We start from the raw sequence: 15,647 nt of genomic DNA on the forward strand, positions 1-15,647 counted from the left end.
TCTCGTCTGGCTGTCCCTCATTTCCCAGAGCTAACCCAAGGGCTGGCACCATCCAGCCTGAAGCCACAAGCTCCAGCTAAGCCCGGGGACTCGGCCTGTGCTGATGGCTCCTCAGTCCAGCTGTGCTCCCATCCTGGCCTGCCTGGTGCCAGCTGCTCCCTCTGGGCACTGCTGGCTCCTGGGGGCACAGCAGTGACACCAGAGTGACCTGGAGGCACCGTGGCAGCAGCTCAGGTGTGGGTACCTGCGAGCCCTGAGGTGCCAGGTGCTGTCCCATGGGTTAAACTCGTGACAAGGACTAACAGCAGGATAACATCCCTGGAGCTGCAGAGCTCACACCCTGTGCAGTAACACGGCTTTGGTTTCGTTTCTAATCTTTTATTGTAATGTATTTAAAGTTATTTAAATAAAATTGGTTTTCCAAAGCCTGTGTGTGTGTGGTTCCATCACTCCCAGGGGCCAAAGCACCTTCTCCTCTGGTGGGGTTCCCTGCCCTGGGGGGCCTGGGGGTTGTCCCCCGCTGCAGGAACAGGGAGTTCCCTCGGTGCTGTGTGTGCTGCTCCTGCTGGGAGCTGAGGGAAAGCCGAGGGGTGGGTGGTGCTGAGTCATCCCCTCGTTGTGTTCCTGGCAGTCCCGTGGGCAGGGTCACTTCTGCTTCCCAGAAACTGCGAGGAGGAGGAGGAGGAGGAGGAAGAGGCGCTGCCACCCGGGTCAGGCTCTGCCTAAGGTCAGGGGCTCAGTGCTGTCTCTATTTTGTGAGCTCAAGCTCAACAAGCAAGAATGGAATCTCAGTAAAAGCATGGGCTGAGGGCAGTGGTGGTTCTGGGGCTGGCAGTGCCTCTGGCACAGGAGCAGTGTGAAGTGCTCTGAAATGCTGAATTCAAACCTGGGTTTCTCTGGGGGCCATTGCCCCCAGCACATCTGCCCTGCAGCAGGGAGGGCTGGGGTGTCCTGGGGTGCTGCTCCCACCCCGATCCTCCCAGAGCAGGGCCTGGCCCTTCATCCCCTGCCACAATGTCCCCATCTCCCGTGGGTGCTCAGAGCACGGAGCTCACTGCCACCTTCCCGGGAGACTTTGATCTTGGAAACAGAATTGCTGCAATTATGTAAAGCAGCTGTGAGTGCACCGAGGGTGACCTCCTGTCCTCCTGTACCTCAGTGACCTCCAGCCCTGCCTGTGCCTCAGAGTGACCTCCAGCCCTGCCCATCCTGTGGTGACCTCCTGCCTTGCCCATCCTTCCTGGAAGTGACCTCCTGCCCTGCCTGTACCTCAGAGTGACCTCCAGCCCTGCCCATGCCTCAGGTGAGAGAGGTGACCATCCCTGCCCATCACAAGCAGTGCTGACAGCACCAAGGGCAGCAGCATCCACACCAGGGTGTGCTTTTGTGCCCACAACCTCCCCCAGCCCAATCTCTGCTGCTGCTGCTGTGCCAACAATTCCTGTGCCCCTCGTGTGTCAGAGCATGTCCAGCCTGGATTTCTCCCCAGTGGACTTGGAAACAGATTTGGCCACTGCCAGGACAGCTGGCCCCAGGGGCGAGGGGAGCCTGGTGCATCCTCAGCTCAGCCTTGGAGCAGGGTCCAGCCCCGATGCCCACAGGCCTGGTAACAAACCTGCGTCAGGGTGATGCCGTGAGTCACCGTGTCCCCATCACCCTGACGGCTCATTGGGTCGAGATTGAGCCATTAAAAGGCAGAAATTGGAAAACAATTTGTTTGTTCCTTGTGCAAGGTGCTGGTTGGAGCGAGCGATCGATGGCTGAGGGGTGCTGGGTGCTGCTGCCTCCCTCCATCCAAAGCCCATTTATTTTGGGGTGTTTGAGGAGCTGACACAGCTCCTTGGGGACAGGGGACAGTGACGTGCCCCAGCCCAGGATGTCACTCACAGGGTTTATTGAAGGAGGGAGACAAATGGGCTCTGCAAATACACTGATGGGGGATCAACAGCGGCAGCAGGAACCGTCAATATCCACTGGGGGTGGGTGGGGACAGACAGGATCGTCAGTGGGGCTCTCTGCTGCCACAGCACCCCAAAGCTTCTCGGGGTGCAGGAGGGATCCAGAGCTGCAGAATGGGCTGCTCTGGGGTCTGTGTCCTGCTGAGGGGCCTCACAGGCACTGCCCCCCAACCCCAGAGGCACAGAGCCTTTGGCAGCCCTGGCACAACACGTTATAAACCTGTGCACACACCTGGGTGTGAGGGTGTGGGTACATCTATGTGTGTGTGTGTGTGTGTACAGACACACGGACACACGTGTGAGAATACACATATGTACACACACATACTCCTGTATATGCATACATACATGTGCATGTGTGTTTATACAGATATTTGCATATATATTGCTATTTATAAACATGTATGTATGTATAAATGTGTACAGATTTAGATATATGTGTACAAATATTCATATATTTTCATATATATATATATACACGTGTATATATGTGTATATATATTACATATTATATATTATATATTATATATTATATATTATATATTATATATTATATATTATATATTATATATTATATATTATATATTATATATTATATATTTATAATATGTAATATATTTACATATATATGTGTATATCTTTTATTTATATATATATAAATATATATACATTTATATATGTAATATATTTACATATATATGTGTATATCTTTTATTTATATATATATAAATATATATATAAATATATATACATTTTATATATATATATATATACACATAATCCCAGAATAATTTATGTTAGAAGTCCAACATGTGTGTATGGATTTATAATTGTGAATACTTGTATGTATGAATACATGAATACATGTATGTAGACATGCACATAAAAATATATGCATATATATATATGTATTTATGTAAGCATTCATCTGTGTTTCCCTACATACATATATACATATTTATAAATATAATGTAATATAATATAATATAATATAATATAATGTAATGTAATGTAATGTAATGTAATATAATATAATATAATATAATATAATATAATATAATATAATATAATATAATATAATATAATATAATATAATATAATATAATATAATATAATATAATATAATATAATGTTTTTAATATATATTTTATATATATGTATGAGTATATATATATATATCTGTCTGTGTGGCTCTGTGGGTCTGCCTGTGTGTCTGTGTGTGTGTCTGTGTGTGTGTCTGTCTGTCTGTGTGTATGTGAGCACGCACAGATGCCCGATGTCCCCCTGGGGGTGGGTGGATGTGATTGGAGCCTCCTTGGGGTGTGGCAGCCCCGGCAGTGCCTTTAAAAGCAGGGCTGAGCTGGGGTGATCCTGTAGAGAGAATCCCACTGGGACACCCACTGACACCCACCAGGACACCTCCAGGACACCCTGCTGAGCCTCAGAACCCACAGGTGAGTCTCAGAGTCTCACAGGGCTCTGGCACTGGCTGCAGGTGACTTGGGGAGAGGGAAAGATGGAGAAAACCTGAGGAGCAGACGGGAGGGACAAAGCAACTCAGAGTCCCACTGAGGGGAACAGAGGGGGTCTGGGCCTGGCCATGCCCTGGGGAGGAGAAGCTCCCCAGCTGTTTGGATTCAAGGAGGGGCTGGATGATGCTCTTAGCCATGGGCTTTAGTTTTCAGCATCCTTGCAAGGAGCCACAAGTGGGATTGATCCTCGTGGATCCCTCTGCCTTCACTCTGATTCTGGGGGAATTGGGAACCAGCCAGGAGAGAGGGATGGAAAAGGCTTGGGGAGAAGCTGCAGGGGATGGAGGGGACTTGGGGACACAAAGGCGGGGACAGAGGGGACTGTGAACCGTCCATGGGCCGGGGCTGAGCCTGTCCCAGTCCAGGGGCTGCAGCTGCCCCCCCTGTTCAGTGTCCCCACAGCCATGAAGGCGTCCCTGTGCCTGTGCCTCACCCTGGCCCTCGCGGTGGCCCCCAGCCTGTGCCGGCCCCCAGCGGCCTCGGGGGACCCCCAGGAGCCCCCCCCGAGCCTGGCCCGCCGGGAATGGCCCCAGCAGCTGTCCCAGGAGCAGCAGCACCTCCTGTCCCAGTTCCTGCCCCACATCCTCACAGGTACTGCAAGCTATGGGTGGGTGGGCACAGCCTGGCCCCCATGGAAGGGGGGGAAATACCAGCAATTTCCAAATTTCCAGCAATTTCCAGCTCTAACTGCTGCCTTTGCCCTGGCAGAGCTGAACAAGCACAAGGCCTTTGTGCATGAGGACGAGGGGCTGGAGGCTCTGCACGACCACTTCTACCCCGACTGGATGGACTTTGGCCGCCGCAGCGCTGAGGATGAGGATGGTGCTGTGTAGCTGCTGGGCTGGGCTGGCTGGGCAGGGCACTGCCACACTCAGGGCCTGCCCTTTCCCTCAATAAAACTCTGGCACCACGGCCTCTGCACTCCTGTATGTGCTGGGGAGAGCCTGGGAAGGTGGGCAGGGGGATTTGCCCCCAACCCCAGAGGGCAGAAGGGATTTGCCCCCAACCCCAGAGGGCAGAAGGGATTTGCCCCCAGTTCCAGAGGGCAGAGGGGATTTGCTCTAAGCCCCAGAGGGGATTTGCCCCCAGCCCCAAAGGGCAAAGGGAATTTACCCCCAACCCCAGAGGGATTTAGCCCCAGAGGGCAAAAGGGATTTGCCCCCAGCCCCAAAGGGCAGAAGGAATTTGCCCCCAGAATGCAGAGGGGATTTACCCCCAGCCCCAGAGGGCAGAAGAGATTTGCCCCCAGCCCCAGAGGGGATTTGCCCCCAGCCCCAGAGGGCAGAAGAGATTTGCCCCCAGCCCCAGAGGGGATTTACCCCCAGCCCCAGAGGGATGCAAGGGGCAGAGGCTGAGCTGGGCACAGCAGCACACACAGCACACAGCAGCTGCTCTGTGAATTCACATTTATTTGCCAGGGGTTTGGGCACAGCTTGGAGGGAAGGACACAATTAGGGGGAGCAGCAGAAGCACCCCCAGGAACATCCCAAGCTGTGGGTGCTGCTACTATTGCTACTCAGTGAGCAGGGAAGAGCTAAAGCAGCATTCCCTTTGAAGCCAGTCCAGGCCAGGTGCTGGCCAGGGCCCAGCCCGGGGTGCAGGGGGTCCCCCTGGCCCCAGTGGGTTGCCCCAGGACACACCTGAGCCCACACTGGGTGTTCTCCATCCCTGCAGCATCTGGACAGCCCCAGACGGGCCGAGCTGCCTCTCGCTCCGCAGACAGGCTCAGCAGAAGCAGGAACAGTTTTTATTGCCAGAAATCGGCTCCTGTGCAGGGTCCACACTGCCCCAGCAGAACCAGGGCCAGCCAGCACCCCCTGTACCCCCATCCATGGGGAGCAGGGCCAGTTCTGTCCTTGCAGCCAGGGCAGAGCCCTCCGTGCTGGTGCCAGGAGCGCTGATGGAGCTGGGGCAGCACCAGGAGCTGAGGCCGAAGCTTCTCCCGTCTCCATTTCCCCATGGACGGGTGAGGAAGAGGATGTGTCTCACCCTGAGCCTGGGGGCTCTGCAGCAGTGTCACCTCTGGGTACCCCAGAGGGCACAGGAGCTCTCTGCCCTCTGGCCACCACCTTGTCCAGCCCCAGGCGCTGCAGCTTCTCCACCAGGTTCCAGCTGAAGGTGCTGCTCCTGCCTGGGGGTCCCTGCAGGCCCCTGGCCACGGGGGGCTCCTGGCAGTGCAGCGAGGGGGCCCTCCACGATCCAGTGCCTGGTGCCAGGTGGGAATCTCGGCCCAGCAGGAGCCTCACGAGTCCCCTGGGGGCGCTGGGGGGTCCAGGGCCCAGCGCCAGCGTGGGGGGAGCCGGTTCTGGGGAGGGGCTGCAGAGGCTCAGCCCCTCAAAGGGCCCACAAGAAGGCACGACGGCATGATACAGACTGGAGGGAAGAGAGAGCAGAAGGGGGATCAGCTGGGGGGCCAGGCAGGACCCCCTGTCCTTCCCCTAAAGGGCCCTGGGCTGCAGGAGACCCCAAAGCCCCCAGAGGGTGCTGGGGCTGCTCCTCATCAGCCGGGACACGCTGGGACACGGGCACAGCTCCCGCAGCAATGTCCAGACACCGGGGTTTGTCTAACAGCGAACTCCAGCTCACACCAACCCCCAGCGAGCCTTAGGGGGGCTCATTAGGGCTAATCACCGGCGCTCGTTAATGAGGGGACAGCCCAGCAGCCGGCTGCGAAAAGTTCCTGGCTGCTGCCCAAGTGTGGAGGGAGGAAAAAAAACCAAAAACCTGTGTCTGCTCCCCAGAGTGCCAGGAGCATTTACTGCTCCCCTGGGCGAGCCCAGCCGAGGAAGGCTGTCCGTCTGTCCGTCCATCCATCCATCCACAGACACACAGACACATTTGGGGAGATTTCTGGTGCTGGCACCGCTCAGAGCATCAGGGGCTGCAGGGAGCCAGGCACGGGGGAGGAGGAGGAGGAGGAGGAGGAAGGCCGGGGCAGGCAGCGGGGGCCCCGCACCTTACCTGGTGGTGGTCGCAGAGGTGGGGTGGAGGATGTGGCAGGTGGTGATGGTGAAGGTAGACGGGGTCTGGGGGAGGTTGTTAACAGAGAGGAACACTGGAAGGGACAGGAGACAAGGGGTCAGGACCCAGGGCACGGAGGGCAGGCGGGGCAGCCAGAGCCGGGCTGGGAGCTCCTTGCACGGGGATTCAGCAGCAGCTGCGCCCGGGGCCTGCTCAGAGCGGGCAGCCGGCACAGGACGGGCCAGGAGATGCCAGAGCGGCCCCTTGCAGGCAGCCGGGGGGCAGCAGGGGCTCGCCGGGGCTCATCCCCCTGTCCGAGAGCAGCCCTGGCACAGCCGCGGGCGGAGCATCCCCCCGGGGAGCGCGGGGTGCCACGGACAGGCTGCTGCAAGAGGGGAAAGCACCGGGGGAGGCGAGGGCCAGCCGGGACAGGAGGGCAGGGGCACCCCGGGGGCTGCGGCCCCTCCGTCCCCTCGCCCCCCGCTCACCCCTGGGGCGCTCCTTGGCTTTGGTGGGCGCTGAGGTAGGGAGCAGCTGGAAGGAGCTGGCGTCCACATCGTCCTCCTCCAGGTCATTGAGGCTGTAGACCTCCTCCAGGTCGGTGTCCAGCTGCCTGAAGTCTTTGGTGAGCACCCCGGGCCGGGGCACCAGGATCCCGCCCAGGTTGGGCTGTGCCAGCTGCTGCCAGTGGTGGAGCGTCACAGAGCCTGGGGATGGGAACACAGCCCAGGGGAGCTCAGGAGGGGCTGTTGGACCCTCAGAGCACCTGCAGCTCCTCACCCACCCCCTCTGGCCCTCACCTTCCAGCGGCTTCACGATCTGCAGCTTGTCGGGGAAGCAGGTGAGGGAGCCCAGGGAGAAGCCGGAGCCAGCCGTGAGCTCCGAGCCCCCCGAGTAGCTTGTCCCGGTGGAGACGACGCTGCCCTCGGGGGTGAGGAAGCCGCTGGAGCTCTCCCCATCCCTCAGCCTCCAGAGCTTGCGCTCCCGCTCGGCCTCGAAGAAGGAGCGCTCCGAGAGCCGCTGCACCGCCGCCTCCAGGTCCTGCCGGCCCGGGGCTGCCCGGGGCTCCTTGATGGCCCCATCGGCCCTGATGGGGGCACAGCTTAGGGCTGCACCTCAGGGACCCCCCCAGACCCTGCCCTCCCTGCCTCAGGCTGCTGCCAGCATCCCAACTCCTGTGCAGGAGCAGCCGCTGTCCCACCCGGCCCCGTTCATCCCCAACCCAGCCCCGTTCTGCCCCCCCCGGCCCCGTTCATCCCCAACCCAGCCCCGTTCTGCCCTCACCCGGCCCCGTTCATCCCCAACCATCCCCAACCATCCCCAACCCAGCCCCGTTCATCCCCAACCCAGCCCCGTTCTGCCCCCACCCCCGGCCCCGTTCTGCCCTCACCCAGCCCCGTTCATCCCCAACCCGGCCCCGTTCTGCCCTCACCCAGCCCCGTTCATCCCCAACCCGGCCCCGTTCTCCCCCGCCCCAGCACTCACTGAGCATCCTCCGAGCCGGAGCAGTTGGTTTGGGGGGTGCTGGCCCCCCCAGAGTGGGCAGTGGACACCTGCTTGGAGCCCGGGACGTGGTGGGGAGACTCGGAGCAGGACTTGGCCTTGGCTGCCTGGTTCACGGCCTTCACCGTCTCGAAGACGCGCTGGTAGCTCCTGCGGGCAGGAGGGAGCTCGGGGTGAGCCGGAGCCGTCCCAGGGCACGGCACAAACCACCAAAGACAGCACTCACTTGTAGTCCGAGCAGGAGCTGTCCGTCCTCTTCCTCATCATGCCCTTGATCTCAGCCGCCAGCGAGTCCTGGGGACATAAGTTGTGTCAGTATGGGGGGACAGTGTCAGTGCTGGGGGGCAGTGTCAGTATCGGGGGGCAGTGTCGGTGTCAGTATGGGGGTGCAGTGTCAGCACTGGGGGGGGGCAGTGTCAGTATGGGGGTGCAGTGTCAGCACTGGGGGGGCAGTGTCAGCACTGGGGGTGCAGTGTCAGCGCTGGGGGGCAGTGTAAGTATGGGGGTGCAGTGTCAGTATTGGGGGTGCACAGTGTCAGTATGGGGGTGCAGTGTCAGTGCTGGGGGGCAGTGTCAGTATGGGGGTGCAGTGTCGGTACTGGGGTGCACAGTGTCAGTATGGGGGTGCACAGTGTCAGTATGGGGGGGGCAGTGTCAGTATTGGGGGTGCACAGTGTCGGTGTCAGTGCTGGGGGGCAGTGTCAGTATGGGGGTGCACAGTGTCAGCATGGGGGGCAGTGTCAGTATGGGGGTGCAGTGTCGGTATGGGGGTGCACAGTGTCAGTATGGGGGTGCACAGTGTCAGTATGGGGGTGCACAGTGTCAGTACTGGGGGGCAGTGTCAGTATGGGGGTGCAGTGTCAGTATGGGGGTGCACAGTGTCAGTATGGGGTGCACAGTGTCAGCACTGGGGGTGCAGTGTCAGCACGGGGGTGCAGTGTCGGTACCAGGGGCACAGCAGGCACCCCCCCGTGCCCCCCGGTCCCCGCTCACCACGGGCAGCAGGCTGGCAGCGCTGTAGCGGCTCACGGTGCTGTTGGGGACGCTGCGGCTCCGCAGGCTCTTCACCTCCTCCCGCGCCTCCTGCAGCATCCCGCCGCACTCCGCGTACTTGTCCTGCAGATCCCGCAGCTGCGGGGACACCGGCACGGCTGGAGCACGGCCCCGGGACAGGACCCCCGGCCAGGGGGGCACCCAGGGCTCCCCCCGGGCTCACCTCCATCCGCAGCTGCTGCTGCACCTCCTTGGCCGCCGTCAGGTGCTGCTGGAGCTCCTCCACCTCGGAGCCGTACTGCGGGCAGGAGAGGCCGGGTCAGGGCGCTGTGGCCGCACCCCTCGACCCCCCGGACACGGGCAGGGGACCCTCACCCCCTCACCGTGCGACACTTGTGCTGCAGATCCGCGACCTGCGCCAGCAGCTGGCTGATCTCCTCCTGCTGCCGCGCCGCGTCCTCCGCCCGGTGCGCCAGCTCCTCCGACAGGTGAACGACCTGCTGGCTCGCCTCGGCTGCGGGAGGGGGCTCCGTCACCGCCGGGCACCGCCCCGGCCCCAGCCCACCCACCCGGGCAGAGCCCCGAGCCCTGCTTACAGAACTGCTCCACGCAGTCGATCATCAGCTGCTGCTCCTGCTGCTCGTACTGACACGTCTCGGTGGCGATGTTGGTGGCCTGGGGGACAGGGTTGGAGAGGCTGAGCGGGACAGGCAGGACACTGAGGGGGCAGCTCGGGTCCCCCCAGGGAGAGCAGGGCATGGGTGGGCACTGAGGGCATCCTGCAGCTGGCTGTGCCCACCTCCATGCGCAGCTTCTGGTTCTCCTCCTCCAGGCTCCGGAGCTTCTGCTGCAGGGTGTCGTACTGGAAGTACTGCTGCAAGGACAGCGAGGACTCGTGCCTGCGCAGCCTGGGGACAGCAGGGATGGCCTGAGCAGGGCAGGCAGGGTGGCAATGCCCACTCTGACCCCTGCCCGCTCCCCCAGGCACCCACAGCGACCGAGCTCTGTGGGGTCGGACCCACGGCCACCAAGGGAGGGCAGGGATGTGGCCAGTGCCAGCCCAGGGATGTGATGGCTCCTGGCCTGCCCACAGGAGCAGCAGGACAGGGGGTCCCACTCACGGGGTGGAGGTGGTGGTGGTGGGCTCGCTCTCCTCCGTGCTGGTGGTGTAGAAGTGCAGGAGGTCATCCCGCATGGACACCTCGTGGCGCAGCTGCGCAATCTGGAGATACAAAAGCGCTTCAGGACGTGGCCAAAGGGACCACAGCAGCCCCCAGCGGGGCACACAGGGGGCCACAGCCCAGACCTGTGCCCAGGAGCTGTTACCTCCTCTTTGGCCAATTCCAGCTGCTCCTCCAGGAGCTCATTGCGCTCAGTCAGGCTCCGGTTCTGCTTCAGCAGGGACTGCCCGATGCGTGCTGCCAGCTCCAGATCCCGCTCTTTCTGCAGGGGCAGGTCTGCCTCAGCTGGGACTCATCCCTTCCCCACTCCTCACCCAGCCCTGTGTCCCCAGGGTGCCACCAGCCCTCACACAGGTGGCATCTCCAGCGTACCTCATCCAGCAGGTTGGTGACAGCGTCGATATCGTGGTAGGTCTTTGTGATCCTGGCCACCCGCTCAGCACACAGGACTGGGGGGAGAGGGCACAAGGTGAACCCCCACACTGTGGGAGCACTGACCCAGGGGCTCAGCACTGTCCCCCCAAGCTGGTCTCCAGAAAGGACTTTTGTCAGCTGGGTGGCACCTCACACAGTGCCAGGCAGGGATCCCCACAGCAGTGACAGCATCGTGGGAAATGGGGGGGCTCACACCTCACCCCCAACCCTGCCCACACCTTGAGGGGGCAAGAAAAACGCTTGGCACCCTTGCTGACCCCACAGCACAGGCACAGCGCCAGCCCCACTGCAGGACTCACGGACAGCAGGGGGACAAGGAAGGGCAGCAGCAGAGACAGGATCAGAGGTGACATCTCCAGCAGAAAGCAGGCTGGAGCTCCAGCATAAACAGCCGTGGGTGGCACCGTGCCGAGCCGGGCTCGCGGGCGGCGTCCCCTCCAAGCTGTCCCCAGCCCCCTCCCCCAGATCCCCCCTGCCCTAGTTTGGTTTCTCTCTGGGGGAGGGGACGCTGCCCCCGCAGCTGCACGGCCCCGGCGGCGGGGAGGGATCGGGGGCTCCCACCGGGCCCCCGGCACAGCCCTGCGTGCCCCGCCGCTCCGGGTCTGGCGGGGAGAGGCGGTGCCAGCACCGAGTCTCGGTGCCCCCGCTGCGGGTCCCGCCAGGCAGCGCCGGGCACGCACCCGGGCACGCACCGGCGCTGGAGCCGGAGGGAGCCCGAGCAGAGCCCCGAGCCCTGCCCGCACCCCAGAGCCGGCTACAGCCCCGGAGCTGCCTGTGCCCCGCACCCTGCCCGGTGCCCTTTCCATGCTCTGCTGCCCCGAGGCTGCGTGCCTCAGTTTCCCCCGGCTGCGCTCAGGGCCCCAGTCAGAGGCACCCCCCGGCGGCGCAGACGAAGTGGGTTAACGGGGAAGCTCAGCCACACAAATCCCATTAGGCGTCCCCAGCTGGGGTTGTGTAATGGCGAGTGCGTTGTCATGGCAATGCCCCCACTCGCCACGCCGGGCCCGTCCGGCCCGCACCGCCCCACGCCCCGGAGGGCACGGACCCCAAACACGGACCCCAAACACGGACCCCAAACACGGACCCCAAACACGGACCCCAAACACGGCCAGGGGGCGCAGGGCCAGCCCCATCCCCAGCCTCACCCCCCTCTCTGCACCCCGACAGGAGCCGCTCTCCGCGGGGGTCCCCAACTGCACCTCGTCAGGCCCCTGAGCCGTTAATTGGAAGTAATTAGAGCATGAGCATCGTTCCGCTTGGAGCGAGCGGCTGGCCCTGGCAGACGGGGGCTGCGGCGCTGGCGAAGATGTAAACATCCACCCAGGGCCCGATTGGGGGGGGAGCACCCCGTTCCCACGGCAGGAGGGGCGCCCTTCTCCTTCCCCACGGGCACACCTGGCACACCTGGCTGTCCCCTGTCCGTGGGGACAGCTCTCCTTGGGGTCAGGTGACCCTGGGGGTCCCCAAGGGACGGGGCGGCGGCAACCTCGGGCCAGAGGGCGGCGAGGGAGCCGGGGGTTGAGGGAAGGCACAGGTGGGGAGCGCAGGGCACCTCCCGAGGGAAGAGCCCGGCCCTGACCCCTCCGGACCGGCCCCGGCCCCGGGGACACCCCGGCCCCGCCGCTCCAAACCAACCCCGCGGGGAGCCCAGCCCTGCCGCAGCCTCATCCTCACCCTCATCCTCACCCCCATCCTCATCCTCACCCCCATCCCCGGGGCGGGACCGCCCGCGCCGCCCTCACCTTCCTCCAGCTCCCGGGCGATGGGGTCCGCGCCGCGCTCCGCGTTCCCGTTCAACTCATCGTAGGCGGCGGGGCTGCTCCAGATCTCCATCGCGCCGTGCCCACCCAGCCGTGCCCACCCAGCCGTGCCCAGCCCCGCCGCGCCGAGCGGAGCCGCTGCGGCCGCTGCCGCCCCTATTTATAGGATCGCCCGCTCCCCGCGCACCTGCCCGGCGCATCCCCCGGCGGCGGGGACGGGAACGGGGCCGGGACGGGGGCGGAGCCGCGCGGGGGCGATGCGGGGCTCGGGGTGCGCATTTCCCCCGTTTTCCCCAGGGACACGATCCCCATCAGGCACCCCAGGACTGGGCTCTTTGCTGGGGAACCCGCCAGGACAGCCCTGCTCAGCCCTGGGGGCTGGTGGAGGTGTCCCTCCCACCGCTTGGGACCCTGCGGGTCCCTGAGCAGCCGCTCTGCAGTGTTGATGCTGTGGGTCACCCACAGACGGCAGCTCTGCCCCTTGGGAAGGACGGGGAGAGATTTGGGGCCCCTCACACAAAGCCATGGGGTCCCCATGAGGGTCAGGGTACGTTTGTCTGGCCAGCCCTGCTCTGCCATCCCCCCATCACCACCCACGTCACAAACCCTGCACCTGCAGTGCCCATTGCAGTGCTGGGCCCTGCCAGGTCCCTGATCAGCAAAGGGGCTTTTCCATCCCACTCCAGCCTCCCCGTTCACCAGCCCTGGCTCCAGGCACGGCCTGGCATGAGCCAGGATGCCCCACACTGCCTGGCTGGCACCCTCTCGTCCCCACAACACTGGTGCAGAGGCAGCACAGAAGCAGGAAAGGTGAATAAATCATGATGTGCTGAATTATGGAGGAGCTGGCAGGCACGTAGCCCAGGCCGTGGGTGTGGTAATGCCAACGTGTGCTGGAAATGCCAACGTGCTCTGTCCTCATCACCTGCCCCAATGCCCACCCTTGTGAGCACCCAAACAATCAGTGAAGGGATGCAGCTGGAGCTGCCCCTCAGCACTGCACGCCTTTGCCTGCTTCACTCCTACCCATTGGGACCCTGCCATAAACCCTCAGTCCTCTCTGGGGTGAGATTGGAGCAGATGCCCTCAGTCTCACCCTCTCCCTCCTCCTGGAGCTGGATTTCACCTTGGTAAGGCCTGGGATGACACAGCCAGCACCACCCACCCTCCAGGGACCCCAAGGACTCAAGCACACGTCTCAGCACGGACAGGCAGGAGCTGCTTCTTCCTAATCCCCTGCCCCAGGATTTGCTGCTCTGGGCAGGTTCCCTGTGCCCGCACAAGCAGATTACAGGGGGCTATTTCTGATGGCGGCTTAAAGGTTTGACGCCATGGGCCCCCTCCAGCACATGCCAGCAGCACAGGAGTGGCTGTGACCTGCAGGAGTGTGGCACTGAGAGCCCCTGGCCCCATGGAGCAGGGCTGGGGTGCTGGTGTGCTGCGTGCTCCCCACCCCATGGCACAGAGACAGAATTTGGGGTTCAATCCCTTGTACGGCCACTGATGGTCGCCTGCTGACCAGAGAGGGAGCAGCCACCAGGGGAAGGCTGCGAGCACAGGCAGGGCACGGTGAGGGTGATGCCCAGCCTGCAGGGAGCAGCTGGGTGGAGGCTTTGCCCCCATCTGTCTCCCACTGCCCCACATCCATCCCCCAGCCCCCTGCTCTAATCCTGTCCCCGCCACACGCGGCCCAGAGGCATAAACAAGGCAGAGATAATCCGTCTGTGCCCCCCGCTGAACCCCGACCTTGCCCAGGGATGGAACACATCACAGGGCCGTGGGCACTGCCCCTGCCTGGCATGGGGGCTGCAGGAGTGTCCCCATGGCATCCCCACAGCTCTGGGGGCTCTGCTGGGATCCCCACAGCTCTGGGGGCTCTGCTGGCACCAGGGATGGATCCCCTCAGCTCTGGGGGTCTGCTGGCAGCAGGGATGGATCTCCTCAGCTCTGGGGGTCTGCTGGCAGCAGGAATCTCCCCCTGGAGTCCCCACAGCTCTAGGGGCTCTGCTGAGATCCCCACAGCTCTGGGGGCTCTGCTGGGGGCTGCAGGGATCTCCCCTTGGGGTCCCCACAGCTCTGGGGGCTCTGCTGAGATCCCCACAGCTCTGCTGGCAGCAGGGATCTCCCCCTGGGGTCCCCTCAGCTCTGGGGGCTCTGCTGGCACCAGGGATGGATCCCCACAGCTCTGGGGGCTCTGCTGGGTTCCCCACAGCTCTGGGGGCTCTGCTGGGATCCCCACAGCTCTGCTGGCAGCAGGGATCTCCCCCTGGGGTCCCCACAGCTCTGCGGGCTCTGCTGGCAGCCCCCTGCTCCAGGCTGGCATGCTGGAGGAGCAGCAGCCCTGGCATCCCCTGGCACACCTCGCCAAGCCCACCAGCGTCCCAGCCCAGCACAGGGGAGCAGGGACGTGCAGGGGGTCCCAAGAAAATGCTGGGGGGGCTCTCTCTCTCTCCCAGCATCCGCCTTGGCTCAGCAGCAGCTGCTCCCAGAATTAGCCCGGGATGTTCCGGGTGAGGAAATCCAGCCCGTCAATCCCATTAGCGGCGATCAGCCCGGCCGTGCCCGCCGCCCCTCCCCGGCCCCGCTGCACTCACGGAAATACTGCAGGGTCTCCTCGATCTGCCGGGGGGTCAGGGGGGCTACGGGCTGCGGGGGGGCGCTGGGGGCTCGCAGCCAGTCCCTGTGCTCGTAGCCCAACACGGTGTCGGCCCGCAGCGTGTAGCGGGGCAGCTGCTCGCCCAGCAGGCTGACGATCTCCACCTCGGGGACAGCCTCGCTGCACAGCTCTGGGGACAGGGGGACACAGGGCCACGGCGTCAGGGTGGTTTTGTTCTGCAGGTTATTGTTCGGTTTGTTGTTTGGTAGTTTATTTGGGCTTCCCCCCCGCCCCCTGCTTTTAGTGTCGGTTTGTCTCTTTGCTGCTTAGCTACTTCTCTGCCAAGTTTCAAACCCCTTCCTCCCACACGTCCACTTGTTGACCCCTCCTGTCCCAAGCAGTTTTCCTCCCTTGTATCCCTTGCCTTTGTGTTCCACCCCCAGTGCTTTTGATTAGCTGAGCATGGTATCCTCCCTTGAGACCTGTCCCCCCCTATAAGCTGTTGTTTTCCCCCAGCTCATTGCCTGGGACTCGGGGAGTGTAACATCAAATAAAGGAACCCAGTGCCACCCCAGTGCCACCCCAGTGCCACCCAGGCCCGTGCTGCTGCTGGGGCCTTTTTGTTTCACGTTTTGCCTCCATTGGTAGCTGGGATTCTGTGGAGCCCCGAAAAAGGGGGATTGTCACCCCCTCACTGTCACCATCAGCCCAGGGTGGTATGTGGGGAG

The 15,647-nt window shown here is 62.2% G+C and overlaps 2 protein-coding genes across 2 annotated transcripts; one reads left to right on the plus strand and one right to left on the minus strand.

The window, feature by feature from the left end:
- Positions 1–3,891: 3,891 nt before the first annotated feature.
- On the plus strand, positions 3,892–4,330 carry LOC134431096 (gastrin/cholecystokinin-like peptide). Its single transcript, XM_063179087.1, has 2 exons — positions 3,892–4,081; positions 4,199–4,330. The coding sequence occupies exons 1-2, from the start codon at positions 3,895–3,897 to the stop codon at positions 4,321–4,323; spliced, it is 312 nt and encodes a 103-aa protein (XP_063035157.1). The 5' UTR covers positions 3,892–3,894; the 3' UTR covers positions 4,324–4,330.
- Positions 4,331–4,879: 549 nt separating this feature from the next.
- On the minus strand, positions 4,880–12,434 carry HAP1 (huntingtin associated protein 1). Its single transcript, XM_063178887.1, has 15 exons — positions 12,306–12,434; positions 10,501–10,577; positions 10,274–10,390; positions 10,069–10,169; positions 9,747–9,855; positions 9,544–9,622; positions 9,331–9,461; positions 9,171–9,245; positions 8,948–9,085; positions 8,181–8,248; positions 7,937–8,104; positions 7,252–7,538; positions 6,940–7,158; positions 6,452–6,545; positions 4,880–5,863 (listed from the first exon to the last, which is right to left on the minus strand). Exons 1-15 carry the CDS (start codon positions 12,394–12,396, stop codon positions 5,476–5,478), a joined length of 2,142 nt encoding a protein of 713 aa, XP_063034957.1. The 5' UTR covers positions 12,397–12,434; the 3' UTR covers positions 4,880–5,475.
- Positions 12,435–15,647: the final 3,213 nt, after the last annotated feature.

This window comes from Melospiza melodia, chromosome 30 (assembly GCF_035770615.1).
Source record: "Melospiza melodia melodia isolate bMelMel2 chromosome 30, bMelMel2.pri, whole genome shotgun sequence".
In the NCBI taxonomy this organism is placed as follows: Eukaryota; Metazoa; Chordata; class Aves; order Passeriformes; family Passerellidae; genus Melospiza; species Melospiza melodia.

Coding starts and splice junctions, on each gene's coding strand:
- LOC134431096 (XM_063179087.1), top strand. CDS start 3,895: ATGAAGGCGTCCCTGTGCCTGTGCCTCACCCTGGCCCTCGCGGTGGCC. Junction 4,082..4,198: donor CCTGCCCCACATCCTCACAG/GTACTGCAAGCT, acceptor TTGCCCTGGCAG/AGCTGAACAAGCACAAGGCC.
- HAP1 (XM_063178887.1), bottom strand. CDS start 12,396: ATGGAGATCTGGAGCAGCCCCGCCGCCTACGATGAGTTGAACGGGAAC. Junction 10,578..12,305: donor CGCCCGGGAGCTGGAGGAAG/GTGAGGGCGGCG, acceptor CTCTCCCCCCAG/TCCTGTGTGCTGAGCGGGTG. Junction 5,864..6,451: donor ACCTCTGCGACCACCACCAG/GTAAGGTGCGGG, acceptor TCTTCCCTCCAG/TCTGTATCATGCCGTCGTGC.